This window comes from Polistes dominula, unplaced genomic scaffold, assembly GCF_049000335.1.
Source record: "Polistes dominula isolate Pdom_NZ unplaced genomic scaffold, Pdom_raw_medaka contig_12, whole genome shotgun sequence".
Lineage (NCBI taxonomy): Eukaryota > Metazoa > Arthropoda > Insecta > Hymenoptera > Vespidae > Polistes > Polistes dominula.
In genome coordinates this window covers 617,755-640,102 of record NW_028301116.1, presented here as the reverse complement: position 1 = coordinate 640,102, position 22,348 = coordinate 617,755, and the positions used below count along the sequence as shown (strand labels likewise).

The 22,348-nt window shown below is 36.2% G+C and overlaps 2 protein-coding genes across 15 annotated transcripts in view; one reads left to right on the top strand and one right to left on the bottom strand.

The window, feature by feature from the left end:
* Positions 1-1,218: 1,218 nt before the first annotated feature.
* LOC107071303 (zinc finger protein Noc) lies at positions 1,219-21,519 on the top strand. Its single transcript, XM_015330190.2, has 2 exons — positions 1,219-2,521; positions 4,982-21,519. Exons 1-2 carry the CDS (start codon positions 2,459-2,461, stop codon positions 6,587-6,589), a joined length of 1,671 nt encoding a protein of 556 aa, XP_015185676.1. The 5' UTR covers positions 1,219-2,458; the 3' UTR covers positions 6,590-21,519.
* The window catches only part of Tomosyn (syntaxin-binding protein tomosyn), a 65,826-nt gene continuing 62,714 nt past the window's right edge, over positions 19,237-22,348 (bottom strand). For all 14 annotated transcript variants that reach the window (XM_015330109.2, XM_015330112.2, XM_015330110.2 and 11 more), the window contains one exon: positions 19,237-22,018. In XM_015330109.2, coding sequence (XP_015185595.2) covers positions 21,756-22,018 — 263 coding nt within the window. In that variant the 3' untranslated portion in view covers positions 19,237-21,755. The remainder of the gene's footprint in view (positions 22,019-22,348) is intronic.

Sequence of the window (22,348 nt, the reverse complement as noted above, 5' to 3'; positions counted from 1 at the left end):
CAGGGATAAGTTTAATACACCAAGGTAGTGCGTGAATAAGATTTAATGGAACCGTAATAGAAAAGAAATGTTCTTGATAACAATCTAAACGATCAAGGTGTCCAAATGGAACGTACAATAAATATTCCTCGAGATACTTGCAAAATATCGAACATTCCGGTAGAGAATAGAAACGCACGGTGCAACACTCGGTTTACTCGGATAGCTTAAGGATTTGATTTTTATTTTCTTTCTTCTTTCTTTTTTATATTTCATCGACAGAGGCGGCAAGCTCAAAGAGATCACGCCAGAAATAAGGTCATAAAGAGTAATTACATCTTGTAGTCGCCATAAAGCCATAAAATCCGACAGCGTCTCGACAGCGGCCAAGCAAGCTTATAAGTTATACCACTTAATTACTCACATTCACCTTAACGGATAACCGAAATGGCTCTCTTCTCTGATATTTAACGCTCTCCGAAAGGCCACCACTACCCCACCTTTTTATATATCCGGCAAAACACTCGTTTTCTAGCTAAGTTTTTTAGTCATCCGAGACAAGGTCTATCTTTTTATCGAAGAAAACCTTTCGAAACGGCGGTTATACCAGATTGGCTCTGACCTATCTATAACATTAAAAAAAAAGACACTTTCTTACGTTTAAATTTAAGATCAATCAAAAAAAATCTTTCGTGATTTCGTATCCCTCCCTGTCCCTTAATAACTCATTTAAACAATAAGATATGCTTTTAAAATTTTTATAAAAGTATCATTAAGGTTTCTCTCTGATATATATTTATGATCAAATAAATCAAATAATTAGAACTTGTTATACGCTATTGAACAGTATTAAAAACCCCATGAACCGTGTCTTAAATCGATTATCATACATTAATTGATTATCAATGAACTTTCAATCGTACGATCTTTTTAAGACTAAACTAAAAAGAATGATTGTACTTCTATAAATTAACTTCAAATAAAATTATAAAAATAGATGTTACTCCCGTTATTGGATTATAAATAAATAATATATATCGAGTTTATCTATCCACTCGTATTTTCTTTTTCGTCGTCCTTTTATGACAGGCAATAACTTTAAGAAACCTTTACATTTATTTTGTCATATTCAGGACGTATTTTTATAAATATTGTTATACTCATTGAAATATATATTCTTTTAAAGATGACAAAATATATTTTTATATGTTATTAGATTAATTATCATTGGAATAATAGCCTTTGTGGATATTACATGTGAAATAGAAAATAAATGATTTGTAACGTTAATAATTCAAAATATCCCAAGGTATAGAAAAGTTGTATTCGGCTCAGCAGGTATCTGGGAAGCTAGGTAAAATATTTAAGTAAATGAAAATTACACATCCGTTTACAACCAAACATAAATATAATACAAAAGTTTCTATTGCACCCTGCAATCTTTCACAGATCACTATTATACGTATTTCTCACGATCAAGATATTTATATCGTTTAACGCTTAAATAATACAAATAGCCCCCAAAAACATTAACAGCAGGTATCTTTACAAGTATCCGACGGTTCGGGGATATAAAAAGAACCTGTAAAATATTATAAAATAATAAAACAAAATATGTAAAATCGTCGCTCATAATAATTTCTACTTATTATAGAAAAAATCTGTAAAAAAGAAGAGGTAGGATCAGTGGATGTGGTGAAAACGTTACGTCGGTCAAAGTCACACGTCAAATCCTCGCATCTCGTCTCGCATCTCGTCTCGCAACCCGTCGGTTCCGATCAGTCCGACGTGAGCCTGGCCAGTTGGTAGGTTGGTTGGTTGGTCGGTTGGTTGGTTGGTTCGTCCTTTCGCACGTTCATGCCACCACGATGATCCTGGGGGATTTGGTTGACGAGCAAGAGGAACCGAGTGAGAGAGAAAGAGAGAGAGAGTGAATAACCAAAGGTGGTGGGGATAGTAGGGTTGCGTTGGATGAGAAACAGAAAAGTGGGGGTTGAAACGGAGAGTTGGAAGCGCGCGAGCGCTTCAGTCGACGCTGAAACCTTCGAACTAAAAGGACGTGCGTGCGCGTAACTAAACTATCATCATCGTCATCGTCGTTGTCGTAGTAGTTTCCCATCCAACTGAATTTCTTGTCTTAACCTTTTGTTAGATTCGATGTCGCTCGTAGTCGCACACATATCTGACTTTTTCGCCCATAGAACCCTCGTTAAAGGACCTCGTATAGGAGGCCCCCATCTTCTTTTTTCCTTAAGTGCGTCGAGCAAAGTTTTTTGTGAAAAGATAAAAAAGGAGAGGAGCACTAACGGTGTACTGCAATCTAGTGAATACATAAATAACGACCGATCATCATCATCATCGTCACATCGTTCAACGGATTCTATTTTCGGATTTGTACTTTGAAAACGATCAGTTTTTTTTCAACGAAGAAGAAGGAGAGGAGAACCAAAATACAGCGCTTTTAAGCGCTCTTTAAGAGATGCTGGCTTCTAACACTAATCAGTATCTATGTCCGGATTATTTAACTCCTTTGCCAACTACGGTTAGTATGGATATACTTTTTTTTCATTTCATTATTTTAATGGGAAAAAATTACAGGGTGTAATTGTAATACTAATAGGGTGTGATTTTTTATTTTTATAATATTTTCTCTCTAAGGGACAGAAAAGTATTTGAAAAATATAACTTTTAAATCAATCGCGTTAAAAAATTGTACATACGATTGTTCTCTCTTTTTATCTTTTATTTTTCTCTCTGTCAGCCCCGTGTACTCTCCACCGGTATGCACCCACCTGCCCACCACCCTTTTTCTCTTCTACATATCGCTTTTGTGTCCACCTGTCAATGTCGTGACCACGGTACATTCGCTAATAAACAATAACATTCAAATCAAAAGACCGTTTCGTAGTTGTCAACAATTGTTCCGATTGACTAAAGCTTTAGCACCGTACCCAGTCGTAGGAACAAAGCATTGCGGAAACTTTTACATTTTAATAAATATATATAAAACATCAAATTCTCAATGATATATTGGAAAATTTTTATTTTGCACGAAGGTTGTTGTTGTTGCATGCCAATTACTTTGCATTATACATAATTAAAAGTGAGTTAATAAGAAGGTAACAAAAAAAAGAAAAAGAAAATATGAACGTTTGAAAAGGAAACCGTTATAAGTTACAAGAACGTGATTAATAGACGATGATCTTCTACTTGCTAGTCGTCGTCGTCATCGTCGTAGTCGTAAATAGCTTGGCTTCTCTTCGGCAATTCACAGTAGCACCGATACAACCAACCAACACAACGAATACGCGTTGCACCATTAGCACGAGCAAACTCACACACACTTTGTCACACCGTCGTGCACGTTGCCGCACCTCGGCTTTACAACGGACGTTGCATTTTAATTACGCCTACGAGAGGCGGTACATCCGCCGTGTACATCGATACTACTACTATTCCCTATTTAAGTGTGTGTGCTTGCTTTTACCACCAACAAAAATACCACACACAAACACACACCCTCCAATTCAACATTTCTATACGAAAAACCTAAAATGATCTTATGGTTAGATTTCAAAAGGGATTTAACAAGGAACGAATTTTACCTATTGTGTTACGTGTTTATCTCGTAATCAATTAATTTTGTTTATTATTATCGGATATATTTGGACTATAATATTATTTATATTACAAGAAATAAATTCGTAAGAAAATATAATTATACCATTGCTATCTTGTTGTGACATAACACGTGAGACAACACTTCAATGAGTTAATATTAATGACTAGCTTAATTATAATTATCACGAAAGATCAGGAAGTTTTTTTTTACATTACTAATGATTTGTTTTATTAATTATATTAATTTTATTAATTATATATTCATTCTGCTATGAAAAGGAAGATCTTTTTTATTAGATTTCACTTTATCCTATCTACGTTGTAAAGAAACATCACGTATATCGATAGTGTCGATCGCGACGGCATCATATAAATGGATCGATCTTCTGTCGAGAAGATCACTCTTTTCTTAGCCTCCACCCTCCCCTCTCACCTTCTTCTTCTTTCGATGAGAGAGAAAGAGAGAGAAGCAAAAGCATCGATATGTCTCTTGCCGTAAAACCCCGTTTTTCTATTTCTCCCTTTTCTATCCGTCACGATGACGGACATAAATCCTTCTCGCTAGCCTCTCCTCGTTTTCTCCCTGTCAACCACCCCACCCCACCTCCTCCTCCTAGCTCCGTCCGGAACGCGTGACTGATCGCGTACGGTCCGTGACAAGAATGAAAAACGTTTCTCGTAAAGACGGGGCTACGTCACAGCAGTAGTTCCTAGTGAAATGCGATTTTCAAAGGAATCGATGGTTTAGGATTGGAGAGAGAGAGAGAGAGAGAGAGAGAGAGAGAGAAAGAGAGAAACCTTTGCTTCACGAATAATAAATTAATGAAGAAGCCGAACGACAGTGTAAAGATCTTTTATGACGTTCCGTCAAAATTTCCGTCCTCTGTGAGATTAATGGCCCATCCTTGTTCCCAGACAATGATCGAACGGAACGGCTAAGAGAATTTCCAAGAAAAAAATAATCATTCTTTTTCTTGATTGTCTATCGTGGAACGATACTTTCGATTTTACGATAAATCAAAAATAATTAATGCGTCTGGGGTTTTAAACAACTGACTAATAAAAATTGACAATTTGGCGAGCTTTTGAAAAATAAAGAAAACGTTGAAGAATGATTGTTCGTTGTGAGAACTAGCAGCAAAGTTGAAAGCTACGTTTTACGGTGGTGCCTTCGTCGGTTGCAACGATTGTACATCGCGATGGATCGATCGCCCTTGGCCAAACGCTTTAACGTAAACAAATCACAAACACGCTACCAACTCTCGTTCAGTTCCTATTTCGCATTAAATCTATATGTTTTCATAGATATCGTATAATATACTAAACACCATATTTTCGTAAATGTATGAACGTAATGTTATTTGTTTTGTTTGTATTTTAGCTGGATGCAAAGAAAAGTCCTCTTGCTCTTCTTGCGCAGACTTGTAGTCAAATCGGAGCGGATCCACCGTCAAGCAGATCTCTGTTGAATGGTTCGGACAAAACTTCGAAATCTAATAAATCTAATCGAGATCATTCTCGCGAGAGAAGTTCACCATCGAGAAGAACACCGACAAGCGAGGTGGTTAGTAGATCAAATTCCAAAAATTCTCACGAATCTTTCGGTCGTGAAAAAACGTCCAGTCCGGAAGATCAACAACGATCGGCATCCAGTCATTCAACGTCCGCTCGTTCGAGAACACCAGGAAATAATAATAACAAAAGATGTCCGAGCAATCAGAGTGCATCCTCGGCACGAGCAGCGACACCGCAGGGAAGAAAAACGACTACACCAGAAGGTGCAGTATATCTAAGCGAACCGAGTCCAAGCGACGGAATTTCAACGAGTTCCTCCGCTCGAGGAACTCATCATGGTAGTCCTACGATAAGGCCAAATTCTTATAGCCCTGCCGGAGTATTAGCCATGACAGATCCATCGATAAAGGATCTACCACTCGGTACCTTCAAAATCGGTCTACCTCCTTCGACAAGTTCAGCTTATCATTTAGCTTATGGTGGTTCGCAATTGCCAATAGACGTCATGTCGGCTGGTAGCTCGCTATTGTCTCCGCATCAGCACGCTCTGAAAAATGGACTTATCGGTGGCCCGACAAGTCCCTATTTGGCTTACAGCAACCGTTTAAAACCTTCGCCTAGCAGTGGAACCGACGCATCGCCTATAGGTCTCTGTCGGGATCCCTACTGCACCGGGTGTCAATTGAACTCTCACCTACTGGCTGCTGCAGTGGCAGCAGCGGCGGCTGCTGCAACGACCACCGGCGGTTCGAGTGTTCCTTCACAAACGAACGGTAAACTCTCTACGAGTCCTACGGTTCTACCTCCCTCGACAGTTTCTTCTTCTTCTACATCTTCTTGTCCATCCGGTTGCGTCCAGTGCGATCATAAATCTGGATCCGGGTCGCCTTACGGCTCCGGAATGTCAACGGCTACCGCAGCTAGCGTAGCTGCAGCTGCCTACGCTCACGCGCAATTGAGTGCTCTCGCTGCAGCCTCCCAGCTTCCATATGTCTGCAACTGGATGGCCGGTGACACCGTCTACTGTGGCAAACGTTTTACCACCTCGGAGGAACTCCTTCAACACCTCAGAAGCCACACAAATGCTTCCGTTCCAAGTTCCGTTAACAGCACGGACCCTTCCAACGCTACAGCCGCTGCCGTTGCCACTGCAACGGCCCTTTCGATGCTCTCGCCTCAGTTACCTCCACCTCCCCCACACTCCTTAGCCTTACCCTCCACTCATCCTTTTTTTTCAAGAACCTATCCTACACCCCCGCTTAGTCCACTCGCCACGGCACGTTATCATCCGTACAGTAAACCCGCACCACCTATGTTACCTCATTCCCTTTCGTCCCTTGCTTTCCCTCTACCTCCAACCCACCCCGCTCACGTCTTGCCACCTCCACCTCACCCACACCCGCATCATTACTTTTCGCCGTACTCGTTTTACGCTGCTCCAAGGCTCGGGGCAGCATCCGGACTTCATCAATAAGAAGAAGAAGAAGAAGAAGAAGAAGAAGAAGAAGAAGAAGAAGAAGAAGAAGAAAAAGAAGAAGAAAAAGAAGAGGAACAGAGCCGCCCAGCCATTGTTGAAAGAGCCTACGACTGTGATTTTTTCTCTGCAAGGATGAGCGAGAGAGAAATAGAGAGAGGATTCGAGGAGATTACATTTTTGTCTATTAAAGCCCAAAAATACGGGTACGCTTTTTTACCATATATCTATTAAATTTTCAAATGTATGTATTTTTCTTGCTCGTTATCTCTCTCTCTCTCTATCCCTTTGTATATGTATCTCTCTTTTCCTCTCTCTCTATCTTTTTTGCTCACATGCATACGCGTACCTTCGCCATCTTTTCTAGAAATTTGTTCATACGCAATTTATCGTTGTACGCGTTTCTTCGTAAAGTAAAAAGATTTACGACTTAGTCAAAGAAATATTCATAAATTTCTTTGTCCGTCTATCTTTTTCAGAAAAATAGAAACACTGAGTATATTGTATATGTACATAAATATATATATGTATATATATCGAGGATCTTCTCTCGATTTGATGGTACAATCGGAAAAGGGTACAACACGCCCCCATACAGGTCTCACTTTACGCCTACATCTAACAAAAAAATATCACCGATATAAAATAAATATTGTATGTTGAATATAACAAACTATAAAATGGGTGATGTTAATAAATAATAGTGTTATAAAAAAACATTAATTTATCAATCATCTTCAACATCGATTTATTCGAAAATGAAGTCTTGTACAAGAAAAAAAATGTTCACTTTATTTTTTCATGTAGTTTTTATCCCCTTGTATCACTAAATCTGAAATATCCTCTGTGTATGTATATATGTTGCTGTTAATTTGTGAAATAAGCAGGCAAAATTCTGAGATAACTATATACCGACCTGTTAAAATGCGAAACAAGACAAAAATTACCATGCATACTTCAACTAAATATATAAATTTACAGGAGACGAGTTGTTGAAATATGAGACATGCAAGATATCCTTCAATTTCATTTCAATACCTGCCTATATTACACCATTGTAAGTCCGAAAACAAAAAATATGTTTTTCTTCGTTTTATGGTCTCCCTAATAAAAATTATCTAATCTGAAGATAGAGTTTCTCTATTGATTTAAGAAATTAAACTAGGTTTCCTTCGAAAACTATGAAAACGAAAATAAAATAAAATAAATGGGAACAATGAGTGCTTATCTCTTTCTGTCCTTTAAAAAGCAGATTTTCTGTCAGCCATACAATTCTATCGACTTTGAACATACCACATTGAAATAAAATAGTAGAATATTTTTCATCTCATACTTCAACTACTCGGCCCCCACATCTTGTAAATTCATATATAATCTACTTATTTCGGATTTAACTGAACCATACAATATAATGGTAACATATATATATATATATATATATATATAAGTATATGTATATACTTATGTACATCGTACCGCATCTATTTTTGCGTAACCAAAGTTTTAGTATGTATCGCGTGACGCTTTTTAACTTGCGTCTTTCGATATTGTATTAAATTAAAAAAAAAAAAAAACAAGCGAAGAGATGGAATGTTAGAGAAATATTGTCTGTAAATAGATTTATTATTCTAGTATGATAAAATTGTAAATGTCTCGAGATTTTATCGTCTAGAAACTACTCTTGTATCTTCGATATCGATGTGGTGGGATTTTTGTATTTTTCAAGTTATCGTTGTTCTATGTTATTTGATCTCACATTGATAACTTTTTAAAATCGAAATACGAGAAACCTATTGAAAAGAGAGAGAGAAAGAGTATGATTTGTAGTTTATTTTTTTGTAACCTTCCTCAAATTTCCCCGAGGATTATATTGTAAAATTTGTAAGCAAGTATATTTGAATTAGTAGCATTTTGAAATATCGTAATACGATTCTTTATAAAAATCGTTTTTCCTTCGAGATGACTATGATAAATTCTGGAAACATACCGTATGACTTGAAACGTTACTACGCTTTACAACTCGCTCGTAAAAGCATAGGAATCGAAGATACGTCAAGGATTAGGATTGATGCAGCTGACGGGACTCACAATGGGCGCCTTTGTAATGATCGTTCATTCGTTCGTATGTTCGTTTTGACGCTGCCGTTATCTCGAAAACTTTTATTACAAAATTGAAATATAATCTTAAAAATGTCTCTTTCGTGCCTTAGTAAATGGTAGTAAATCGTGAACCTATCTACCGGGAATAATAACAACTTATATAAGATAGTATATACATTAAGAATATGCACGCACGCCTACGCATAGGCATACGGTAGATACAAAAAAAAAAATAAAATAAGAATCGTATAAAGATTAAAACGGATTAAACATTTGATATAGGAACGATTCTCATAAATATTAAAATAGTGTTAACTTATCGATGCGAAATACAAAGAGAATATGCCAACCACGCATGGAAGCGAAAAGACGCGAATTCGTGGAACATATCGAAAGAAAAGAAAAGAAAAAATAAAGAATAAAATAAAAGAAAATAAAATTGATCGTTTAGTGATACGAATCTAGCATCGCATTATATTATTTCTCCCTGTTATATTCCGATTTCGAATCGGTTCGGTTTGGTTCGGTTCGGTTAGGTTTACTTTCATAGAAAGGAGAGGAAGACACCATGCGGAAGAAACGTCGTAGCTGCTGGCCGAGGTTGGCCTCTCACGAATACATTATCCTTTGTAACGAGGTGAACGGGTCAAGTAGATGGAGTCACTGCGTCTGTTCATAAATCACTCGAAGGGCAAGCGAGATCACCCCTCGTAACCCAACGGCGTCCAATGCCGACATGCCCTCTTCTGCATCTGTTTCCGGCTTTTATCGTTCTTCTTTCCGTCGGCCATTAAATTACGACTCCTTTTCGTCTTCCGTTTATCGTCTTTCACGTTCCACCCATACCTCACTCCCTTTCGAAGAAACGACAATTCCGAGAATGCGCAAATTTCGGATATCTATCAACCCAATGAATAACGTTTCAACGAAATGACATTGTTCTTCCTCTTCTTCTTATTCTTTTTCTTCTTAACCGGTCTTACAAGACGTTTCGTTATCGCAGACGTTCGTTTACTCTGGGTAAATCATTTATCTTAATCACTCGGAATAGTTACTTCTCTCGAGTTTGTTTGCGCAAGACTATTATTCTTTCGTTATAATACTATTCTTGATGGCAGACACATTTTATGAGGATGCATTAAAAGATACAATAATTTCGGTCAATGAAACTTTACATTTTCCTCTCGTAAAATATGTGCTATAAAAAAGAGAAAAAAAACAAAGAACACTGGCTTGGTAATTAATTATAAGACTCTCCACTAATACCTTCTAATACACTTCATATACTTGTCATATCAAAGAGGTCGTAAAGATCAGACATTTATATTTCAATGCTCTTGTGAAATATTATATAGCATTTCAACTTGTTTTTCTATCAAATTAACACTTAATATATGATCGAATAATAATTTTTAACTTAATCTCTTACATTCAATGTTATTCATTTCCTTCGTTTTACATTGCGAAACGTATAACTTTAAATATTATTTTATTATCTTAACGATTTGCATTTAATTGTTAAAAATATATAAAGACCAACAAATACTTTAGGTAAGTTGAGTGTTAAAATTCATTATTGTTTTTCAAAGGTATTATAACAACAAAAAATTCATTGATAATTACGTCAATTACAATTCAAAGCTTAAAATAATTTACAAGCGTATATGTAACGTAAACAAGAAATAAGTGATATTTTAAGAGAGTTGGAGATCGATCAGATTAATGGAAGAATAATGACCGAGGAAAAACCGCAGTATGCAGTTTCTACAGACACCGTTTGCATAGATGTGGTTACTTGCAATTGCCAAATGTGACAGTATGCGTGAATATATTACCGACCTCACAAACTCTTACACGAACATTCGTGTTCAACATCATCGCACTACATGGTCTGTGTTCAAACCTACGAAGTAACCAAGATCTTCAGTCCTTACAACGTACCCCTTATATTCTCGAGTAAAGTACAGGATGTTCCAAAATCAATGATCTACATGGTAAGACGATCTTTTTAAAAAGAGATACAATGAGAAACTTGTTTTACAAAAGTCGGATGATACAATCATAAAAAAATAATTATCATACCTATAATTCGTTCCTGTAATTGCTAATTGTCTAATTAAAAAAAGAAAGGAAATAATTTAAAGAAAAAAAAGTGAATAAGAACGGTTATTCGTTTATAGTAAGATTCGTTGAATGTAAAAAGCTTGCGTGCGAATTGGTCTGTTCCCCGTCCCCTCGATTCGAACCCGATGATTTCTCTTCCTTTCACTGGCGGTAATCGATTATTACAGCGGATCCATGCCACGACTCGAGTTCACGGCACGGTCGCACGGCTTTTGTACGGCTCGTCGTGGCCTCAGGAGGAGATAAATTGTGTTGTACAAATACCCATAACGACCGCGGAAAGCCTTTGGGTGCCTACCTCTCTCTCTCTCTCTCTCTCTCTCTCTCTCCCTCTCTCCCTCTCTCTCGGGTGCTTTTACACGATCGCATAGAAGAGGGCTCCCCGTCAAGATCGGAGTTCATTCATCAGGCAAACGCTTGCTTTATATAAGCCTAACGACCGTGAGTTAGAGTATGTTGTGTGAGCGCGTGAGCCCACGACCAACAAACCAACCAACCAACCAACCAACTAAACGAACGAACGAACGAACAAACGAAAGAACGAATGACCGATCGAAAAACCGACGACAAACGATACCTGCCAAACGAACCGCGGTATTTATCTTCGTCCAATTTTGAATGCACCATTTAGTCTACCAGCATGAACTTTATTTAGCTTTCCGACAGAACAATATTGAGATACTGCCGAATTCTTTGTTTAAACAACTATCAAAATTCCTTCCCTACGTAGTAAAGTGAATTATCGGAAATATTTGGGTACCTTTTGTCAAAATTTCATCTCATAGGTGTAGAATTTAGTTAAAAATTTCGTAGGAACTCTGACGCTACCGGACGTACGCGATTAATATCAAAGTAAGGACGTATATCGAAGCTAGAAACTAAAACAGGACGAATGATTTATCTTAACGGCGTTATAATTCTATAATCTTAACTTAAAGAAGGTCATTACCATAATGTTCATCTTCGTGCTGATCATAGGATGCCTTTTTCCTTAGGTACGCGATCGTTTCCGACGATCCCTTTCGCAATACGCTCGGAACACTGGCTACGAAGCCACGATGGAACGTTTATACGTGATTCCTGTTATTTTCAATCATTACTCTCGTCGGCATCCCTACATCCTCGCATCTCACCATAATCGTATCATCGACGGCCTATCGTTAAGGCGAACAGGAAGATGATAGGTTTAATTCCTCTTGACTCGTGCTTTGTTTCAAGAGGCTTTCGCCATAATAAGGACAGGTCCGTCACGGTGACTTGGAATTTTAGCTTAGCTCCAATCTAGCGGCACGTTTTTTTTTCTTCTAACGAAATACCGATACTACCTCTATTTTATTTGTTTTTTTCTTTTTCTTTTACAACTAACCATAAGAGAAGAAGCCATCCTTTGTTTAGAAAAAGTTCTTCAGAGTTTATAAGTAGCATGAACGCGTCACACCGTTATTCATTAATTCGAAACTTCAAGTTGCGATTCTTGACATAACGCAACGAGTTAGGATTCTTTACTTCTGATGTCGTTAAAGATGGCGAAAGAGGTTCATTAGAAAAACAGTCATGTATCTTTACTTTTCTCTCTGTGTAAGTTTTTTTCTAATGTTATATTACTTAAGTACCAAAGAGGTCGTCGCATTTAGTTTATATCTAATAACGTGAACATTTCTCTTGAGAGAGTACCTATTTCTTGACAAAATTTATCATTTCAATCTCGGACAAGGTAACGTAAATTCCACGTATAGATTTACACGCGGATAGCTTTTAGTAATACGTCCCGCTCGAAGCGCAGCAGCAACGCTTTGGCAACCACTAAATCAGATTAGAAACCTAAGATCTATTCATCGCGTTCACCCGGCCTTAACCCATACGAATAGCACCTGGGCACGCGGATGAGAGAGCTATGAGCGGCGTTTGTTCAACTTGAAAATCCTCTTCTAACAAAATATTGGTTTTCACAGATTCCAAGGACCTAACGATTTCAAACATGATTAGCGACTTGGCTATCTAATCGAATCGTTAGTATGACTGAAATACGCAAACTCTCCTCTCGACAGGATTTTATTGAATTCCAACACAACGTCAGGATTAAGTTAAATGAATATTTTCAATAAATCTTTTCTAATAAAAATCAAAGCTTTCTTAATATATTACTTTCTCGTTTCGAAGATAAGAAAGTTCAAATTTATTTAATGTACTTCAAATAAATAATATTTATTAATATTTAATAAATCATACTTTTCATTACCACGATACATATGATAAAAGATAAAGTATCCAACATCGGGCGCATGTAAAAATATACTAACCGAAGAAAATTTGAAAAATAAGGTAGTAAGTATTGACGTAAAAGTACGCAAGGGAAGTACGGTCTCGAGTCAAGCAAGCAGCAAGAAGAGATAGTAAAAATTTGATCCCAACGAGCATTGTCGTCCCGTTGGCAAAGGCGTCATAGAAACCACAACGGTATGGATCGAAAGAGAGAGAGAGAGAGAAATAAAAAGAGGCGAAAATGTGAAAATGTGGGAGTCGAGGACGTAAGCCAAACCGCGATAAAAGGTACTCTAAATAAAGTGGTGTATATATGGTAATCGTGCGATAGGAGGAACCCAAGAAGGAGAAGAATCAGGAGGTGGAAAAGGAAAGGCGTCTGGGGATGGTGAGGAAGGTATCCTATCGGTTCGATAGCTCTCGGTGGGACGACACTGGATGGCAAACGGAGGTTAAAAAGCCTTAGTATGTACCATCTCGATATCTAATATCGGTCGTGTACCTTTACGTCGTCTGTATCGGTTTATGTTACTCGGATAATCCTCCACCTCAACCTTCTTTTCTTCATTTTTCCTGTCCTCCACGTAACTAAAACTTCCGCATAAACAGAACGCATTTCACACATATCAAAAAATGCGTAGAAACGCGTACAATCCCCTTCCTTTGAGATACCCCCCATAGATCCTATTTTATCCGCATCTTTTCTATATATCCAACGATAACAGGATCCTTCTTAAATGTGATACCTTATTCATAAGTATTCATATAAAATAAAGAAATATATATATATGGATTATTTTCAAAAAAAATATAAATATTACAAGCATTGAATTTCAATCAAATAGTATTAATGTTTCAATAGATGGATGAATAATTTCTACCACCTTTTACAAAATCAAATTGTTATTGTACTTTGAAAAAATGATGACGAAATTTAATGTGAATAGATATTTCATTTAGATCTCTTTCTCTATGTATCAATCAGAATGAATATCACCTACAATTGCAAAAGTAGAACATTTTTCACATCGATTCAAATAGCATTGGTCTCTTTTACCTTCGCATCAGCACGATGGACGGACATTAGTGTTTTACGATCCGATCGATACTCCTCATAGCAGCAGGTTTCCGCGTTATAGCGTACCACCCTATGCATTAAAGACCTGCTTTAGTACATTTTATCTGATAGCCTTATCGCGTCATGATTTATTTCATATTGCCCGATACATTTTAACTTTATTTTTTTCATACGATAAAAAAAATAAAGTTCGAATAAAGAGAGAAAGAAAAATATCTTTAAATCAGATTTAAAAGAGATCTCGGTACTTACGTATTAACGCCACCGCAGCAAAATTTCGCTGATGCGCCAATCTACACCATAAATTGCTGCGACAAATCATAGAATAAAAAACTTTATTTGAAATCTAAACCCTTTCAAAATTCAAAACATTTTATTTATAAAAAGTAGTCAATCGGATTTCGGTGGAAAATGGGCCGACATAGAATTTAACATAGATTCAAAACAGTCTCTATTTTCTTTCACCTGCTGCTGTCGCCATATAAACTCTGATAAATAAGATTCCAAATGATGTCTCGCATCTTGTTCTGTTTTTGGCAAATCCCAAATACGCATTTTCATAGCACTAAAAAATGACGAAACCCTGACGCAACCCTGACGGTTGCTGTGTGCAAACAACAAGGTTGTTGTGTGCGAACAACAAGATTGCTCTTTATTGGCGCATTAGCGGAATTTTTGCTGCGGTGGCGTTAATACGTAAGTACCGAGATCTCAGTACCGAAATATCATTTGTAAAAATAGACAAAAAATAAAATAAAATAAAAAAAGAAAGAAAGAAAGATGTCCGTTAAACGTAACAAATCCAATGAACCATTTCAAAATGGCGCAAGATATAATAAAATATAAAAAAAAATAAAAAAGATAAATAGAAAGGCTATTTAACATTCCGTCTCATTTCCTGCAAACGTTCTTGACATGGGTGCCTTCTTCCCCTCCCCCATAAGAAAGAGAGGAGAACCAAGCGATGGTTCGTTCGCAATGGATGCGAAAATTGCTTCGGCAAGAATTATCGACTATAAATTACTGTTGGGTTGGTATTCTAACCTCTAGGTTCCACCGTTACTCATGCAAATGACGAGGCGCAGAGCACTGTGCGCGCGTAGCCCGCGGTCGAGATATTACTACTACGTACCTTCTACTATCCTTCGGATACTCCTCGCCGTTTACCTTCGAGTTATATGGATTCCAAATGGAACGTGGAAAAAACAAGAGAGAGAGAGAGAGAGAGAGAGAGAGAGAGAGAGAGAATGATCCAAAATACGCCTCGAGGAAATGTAACTCACAGTATCGGGGCGCGAATTGCCAAGCATTTACATTTTATTGCACTCGGTCAAGACAGACTGCTTTTCTCAACCCTTCACCCCTCATCCCTTTTCAACCTCTTGACGAGTTTCTCTTCCTTTCATCTCCTTGCTTAAGTACCTACTTCGTTCGACACGGACAAGACCCGATTTTTCATGACCATTGTTCATTACAAATAAAAAGTATCGATCTCTTTTAGTAAAAGAAAGAAACTATTAGGTGGTTCGGAAAGTCGTTTCGTTTTTTGCTAACGCAATAATGGTATTAGTTGATGCAAACCGACAAATAGTAACACATGAGATCGATAAGAGGTTAAATTTATCAAATTCAACTATTTATGACCACTTGAAAGGTTTAGGTTTAACCTCGAAGCAAAAATTATCTTCATTTTTATAAAAGAAAAAACGAAACGACTTTCCAAAGCACCTAATATAAGTGTAAAACAATACAAAATAAGATGGATTTTCAATTTTCTTGATTATCAACGAAACAAATACATGTCCTAGGTGAAATGAATTCATTTCGTAATTGTAACAAATGCTAGCTTAAGATCTTCGCGGGATTTTAATCACTCAAATGAAATACCAGAGAACAAAAGCGAGACAAAAAAAAATAATCACATCTTTTGCGAAGTAATCTACCTTCGGAGTTTATTGCAAAAGAGTTCCTGCATTATACACTGTATAAAATAAAATAAAAATTTCGCAACGTGCCAACACTCGTTTTATTATTACCGTGAAAATATATTATCTTAAGCAGATGCAGAAAGAGAAGAGAAGAGAAGAGAATGAGAAGCAAGCAATCCTATAATTTCGATGGAAAAGATACGACACGCTTGTACGTGCGTAACTATTTGAGGACTCATAAGAAATCTTGAAATTATACACATCCTTCCTATTATCGTGTCGCGTACCGTTCCCCCTCTATCATTACGCGTACGTTATCGCACATACACGTGCATACAACTTGCAGTATACACGGGCCAAACCATTCGACCAACGTTAGTATAGTACTCTTTATTAGAAACTTATGTATACTTTTGTGGCGACGAAGTTTAAAAGCCGTGTCACAACACACAACGTTTTTGCATACTTTCTATTTAATTTTTTTCCACTCTCCGAAACATTACAAAGCCCTCGAAGGCTTTTGATTCAATCTTTCTGACGAAAGTCTCTATAAACATACTAATTGTATACCAAGGAGATACAATTGAACAATGATCGAGTTCTATATTTGTATATTCAAATTTATTCGATAAAAAGTAACACATGCAATACGTAATTTTCAACATTTTTATATTCTAAATACTCGTTAACACGTTCGTCGCCCAGCCCGTTTCGGTTGAATTTCTCGTCAGGCCCAAAATTCGACTGTCGGCGTACCGTAACGTAAAGAAGCGATAAGTAGAAATATCAACAATGCAACCCGAGTATTATGGTTATATTATATTATTATATTTTATTTACCGAAAATAATAAAATATAAAACTATCTTTTATTTACCGAAAATAATTTTGTTTCGAAATGGGAAATGTGATAAGTTTTTCCAACTAAAAATACTGTAACTTCAACAAGAAGAGCGTCACCGTATACGGTGACGGGGCCGCGGGGAAACATGCCCGTCTCCGGTATACGGTGCCATGGCGACGAACGTGTTAAACCAATTATTTCTATTCGTGTCTTTGAAGCTGAATAAATATTCTAATATCAATACTTACTATAATATTTTACTATCAAAGTTAAGGAATGTGAAAACCGTGGTCAGAGTAACTTAAGGTGCTACCGTTTGTTCACCTAAATATATTTTTTGCTATCTATATTAAGCGAAAATGTTGATTTTTCCATCGAAATGCCGTGTAAGTGAAATATCATTGATTCGTTCGTTTTCTCAGAGTACGATAGAGTAAAAAAAAGAAGAAAAAAGAATAAGAAGAAGAAGAAGAAGAAGTAGAAGGAAAAAGTAGAGGGCTTGGCTATTGTGCTGCCTCTAAATTGAATTTTTTTTCAATTCATTCCACTTCGCGGTGCTGAGAGAGGTTTCGAAGTCGATGGGTGTCTGTGCGCGACAGCGGTGCCTGCTAGTCGTAAATTCTCATTATTTTTAAATTGGAAATGAGAAGTGTACGTGCGTGCTGCGGAAAGAGAGAGAGAGAAAATAAAAAAGATCAAGAGAAAGGGACGATGATGAAGAAGAAGAAGAAAGCTTTTGGTAAAAAGAGGAAACGAGTGTACATCATTCACCGTAAACACGCCTATTCTTACGTGAGAAGTAGTGTCAAAGAAGTTAAGTTAATTACGTACTGACTTGTTTGTCGATAACAGCTATTATTAGAAAAATCACGTCAAATATGAAGGATCCATATCTTTTTGTTTCTTGTAATTAATACCATCTCTTACGGTTTCGTCAAATTTAGATCTATGTAAATTACTAATGTCAAATAGTACTTACGTATTAACGCAACCGCAGCAAAATTTAGCTAATGCGCTAATTTACACCTTAAATGGTTGCGACAAATCATAAAATAAAAAACTTTATTTAAAATAAAAACACTTTCAAAATTCAAAATATTTTATTTATAAAAAGTAGTCACACATAATCGGATTTCGGGGGAAAATGGGCCGATATAGAATTTAACATAGATTCAAAACGGTCTCTATTTTCTTTCACCTGATGCTGTCGCCATAACCCTGACGAAACCCTGACGCAACCCTGACGGTTGCTATGTGCAAACAACAAGATTGTTGTGTGCTCTTTATTGGCGCATTAGCAGAATTTTTGCTGCGGTGGCGTTAATACGTAAGTACCTGTCAAATAATTGAAAATTCAATTTTTCTAAATTTAGATATAACGTATTAAAACTAATTAAAACCAATTCAAATTAATCGTTTGAGGTCAAGCAAATCTCCATTCTTTAATATTCCCAATATTTTGTTCAATATAAATATCATCGATATGAATAAAGATTTATCTTTCTTTCCTAACATATTCTATTTTGAAAAATCTATTAGAAATACGAATAGACTAATAATCAATAGTTTTAATATTAATATATGTGTAATCTTTTAAACTTCAATCAATATATTATTTTCTTTTGATCATTTTATCATCTCAGTGACTATATTCCATTAAATTTGGAATGAAGGTTTTCCTGATATAATGAAAACACTATATATATTAACTAAAAAATAAGTTACCTGTTTTAATAGTTGTCATCGTCGCTCCTGTTAATTTTGAATTTCCTCATTTATCACTGAATTCAACAAATTGTAAAAAATAAATTGATAATAAAAAGAACCAACCTATTATGATCCGTTACCAACAATCGTCAAATCTGGATTACGAAAAAAAATGTGAAAGGTAATTGATTATATTGTTGTAAACAAACGATAAATTTATAACTGAATATCGCAAAAGATCAAACAAAACCATTCGTATTGATTATTATAAAAAGAAAAGAGTTAATAGCATCGTAACAGCACGCACAATTTTTTTTTACATTGGTCAGACATATTTGTTCTTCGAACTACTTTGTATTTTTGAATTTGCATATACAGGGTGATAAAATCATATTTAAAAATTCTATGCAGTATACTAAAAAAACAAAGTCTCAAACGATAAAATGTTGCATTTTTTCGACTTATTTATACGCATAGAATTACCCCCTGTCCAGTTGTCTCACCAGATACATAATACTATGTATAATACTATATTGAATTATAATATATAATTTGAAGTATAATAACTTAATATATATATATATTGTAACGGCACGCACAAGGAATAGGCAAAATTAATGTTTATTCAATCAAGTACGTGACAATAGTTTTATCGTGATATGAAGATATACAACAGACAGTTTCTTCAGCTCTCTGTTTCCACTAAATAATTACCAATCGAAGATTACAAGCACCGTGTATGAAAATGATTGAAAGAATCAAAATAAAAGTAGAGAAGAGTTAGCTACATTTAAGTATAACTGAAACTACGTTTTATATATCGCGAGAAATGATTAGTTTGAAACAGATCTTTGCAGGTTCCGATGCGACTAATTGTAAGATAAGTAGTCGAAATCTGTAAAGTATGATATTTAGCAGTGTACAACGGAAGTTGTGGAGTATATTATATTATCAAACACTTAAATGGTAATATATATTTCCATTCCTTCATAACTATGGCACATTTAACTACCGTTCCACTATTAGAGCAGTAAACGACCTTACACTTTCACAGAAGTCCGGAAAAAAAACACTTTCTTTTGCCCATCCGAAACGTTCATTCCCATAGCGCGGGGCGCGGGCGTTCAAACATACTTCCACTTATGAATTTGTTATACTTTTGTTTGTTTGTTAATATATTATTATCATTAAATCGCTCACATGCAGAATCTCCGATTTCCAAAGACCAATGACTCCTCTAGATGTAGTATAGCATAAATGTAGTGTACCTGTCAAACAACCGAAAGTTTAATGGATCCTTATTAGCCGCTCGGTCGTCGAATAGAATAACATGTTTCCATTATTATATTTTTTCTCATAAATGCCGCCTATTAAGTCTCCAACGGACTCGCCAAGTTCGCGAGTTTTGTACTAATAATTGATAGTGAAGACATCCCACGATACAATAACGGGATTAATTCAATGCGATTTGGTTATATGTATATTGTCCAAGAAAGATCATACCACGAAGTTTAAACAACTCGAAGAATGCATTCTAGTAAATCGTCTGTAGGATGCATTTATAAGTAATAATGCAAGTGATTAGTACCTTTAACATCGACTATACAATTATTGCTATGGAAGCAGTACGTTGATTCAGAATCTCGATAAATTCAATTGAATTTTTGCAACGGATACAGATTGCATCCGGAACGCACGTGTGTCTATCATATTGTCTTTATGTTATCTAGTCTATACGTACAGTTAAAATTAGAATAGTTATCCCCCATTTTCCGTGCCTGCAAATGCACTACAAATTCATTTGAATTCACCAACGACGCTGAAGTAGCGTAACTTATAACACATTATATCGTATATATATAGTATATATATATATATATATAAACAGCTTTTATAACGCAGAATCTTTCCTACTTTGATGTGTATATGTGTATAATGTGTGTTATATATGTGTATGTGTATTCTTTAATTTTTGTCTCATTCCATTGTATATATATATATATACATTAGCGTGTCTAGCAGTAACTACAATCGATAACAATTATACATTCTTATCGGCGTAACGCGGTCTCGCAGTGGCCCGTTTTTTCTCCTGCTAAACCCGCCTGCGTGGTTAAAATATATACTTCATCATTCGACGTTTTTATCCAATGCTCTGCACGTTCGACTAATTAACTACATTTTTATTGTCAATACATTCGGAGGATAACGTCGCTGCACCTGAAATTGTAACTACTATATCTTTAATACTTTCTGCTATCCAAGATTAAACACTCCCATCTTCTTCTTTATATAAAACAAGATTATAAGTATAACGATGTTTTATTATCGTTTCACTCAAACCGATTGTTCCCGTGGTATCTTATTTTCTTCTCATTTCATTAACAACACAGAAGACCGTAGTGCAATGAGATATAGGTGGTGCAGGACGTCCGAATGAATTAACGAGTACCATTGATTAAAAGGCGAATTATTTCATAATTGCTCGTATTGACTCCAGTATAGCACGATCGTCGTCTCATCTCGTCTCACTCCTTTATTATTTTTTAAGCGGTCATACTATAAGCTCTTATCGAACCGCCTTTTTCGCGTCTCTTAATGTTTTTTTTTTTTTTTGGATAAAGAATATGATCAATGTCGTTGATGTTGGGAAGTGACCTCGGTATGTGTAATCGCCTTACTCTACCTACCATTCGCTCTATTTCGTTTCGCTAATGTGTGCGTATCTAGAACCTGTGACCAGCACAGATGATCATGAATGTGTGTACGTGTAATATATGTGGTGTACATATGTTTGTGTGTATTTCCTTCTTTTTTCCTATCATCTCAACCCTATATTCTATTCATTCGTACATTCAACTTCTCTCTTTCATATTCCTTTTTATCTATTCAACCTCATTCTCCTACTTCTCTCCCTCTCTTGAATACTTTCACTCTACTCACTTTTTGGCCCCACATACATGCTACTTGCCGTAGCAGCATACACGCGGAGCTTGTAATATATTTAATTTAGCTTTCTTATCAAAGAGATAATAACTCATGGATAAATCGCAAACGCTAACTTGCATGTTATTTCCGTACTCGTCCATATGAATCGCATCCAGATTCGTATCAGGCTATACTCTCATAGCTGGTACCATTTCTTATCCTTGTACTTCAGCATCAGGCCGTGTGCCGACGTTGAAAAGTTTTCAGCCTCTGACATCATACGAGCCGTTCGTTCCTCTAGGTGGGATAATTTTTCTCCACGCTCCAATACCATATGATGTGCTTGAGCAACTTCACCGGCAATTCCGGTAACCCGTTCTCTCATATTTTCCGTTGCTGCATTGGGTCCTGGGATGTGTTTAGCCACTGTACGAGAGGCACGACCACTCGATTCACCAACTGAAATGTATCAAGTCTTTGCTGATATTATTTATCACAAGGATAGACAATAATATCATTGGTATATACCTACATTTTTGAAACGAATTCTTAAATGAAATTATTAAAGAGTATATTCTAATTATCTTATAGCTAAACAATTTTCAAATTGATCGTGTCTATACAAAGCGTGCTGCGTGTGAAATATATTATATATATATTTCTTAGCGAAAGACAAACACCTTAATAAAACATCTTATCAGGTAAGCAAAAATAAATAATATTTCGGAATGAGGGTACTTACGTATTAACGCCACCGCAGTAAAATTTCGCTAATGTGCCAATTTACAC

Excerpts from the sequence above, each read along its gene's own strand:
- LOC107071303 (XM_015330190.2), top strand. The coding sequence starts at position 2,459 with ATGCTGGCTTCTAACACTAATCAGTATCTATGTCCGGATTATTTAACT. Across the intron at positions 2,522-4,981 it reads TAACTCCTTTGCCAACTACG|CTGGATGCAAAGAAAAGTCC; the intron begins GTTAGTATGGAT and ends TTTGTATTTTAG.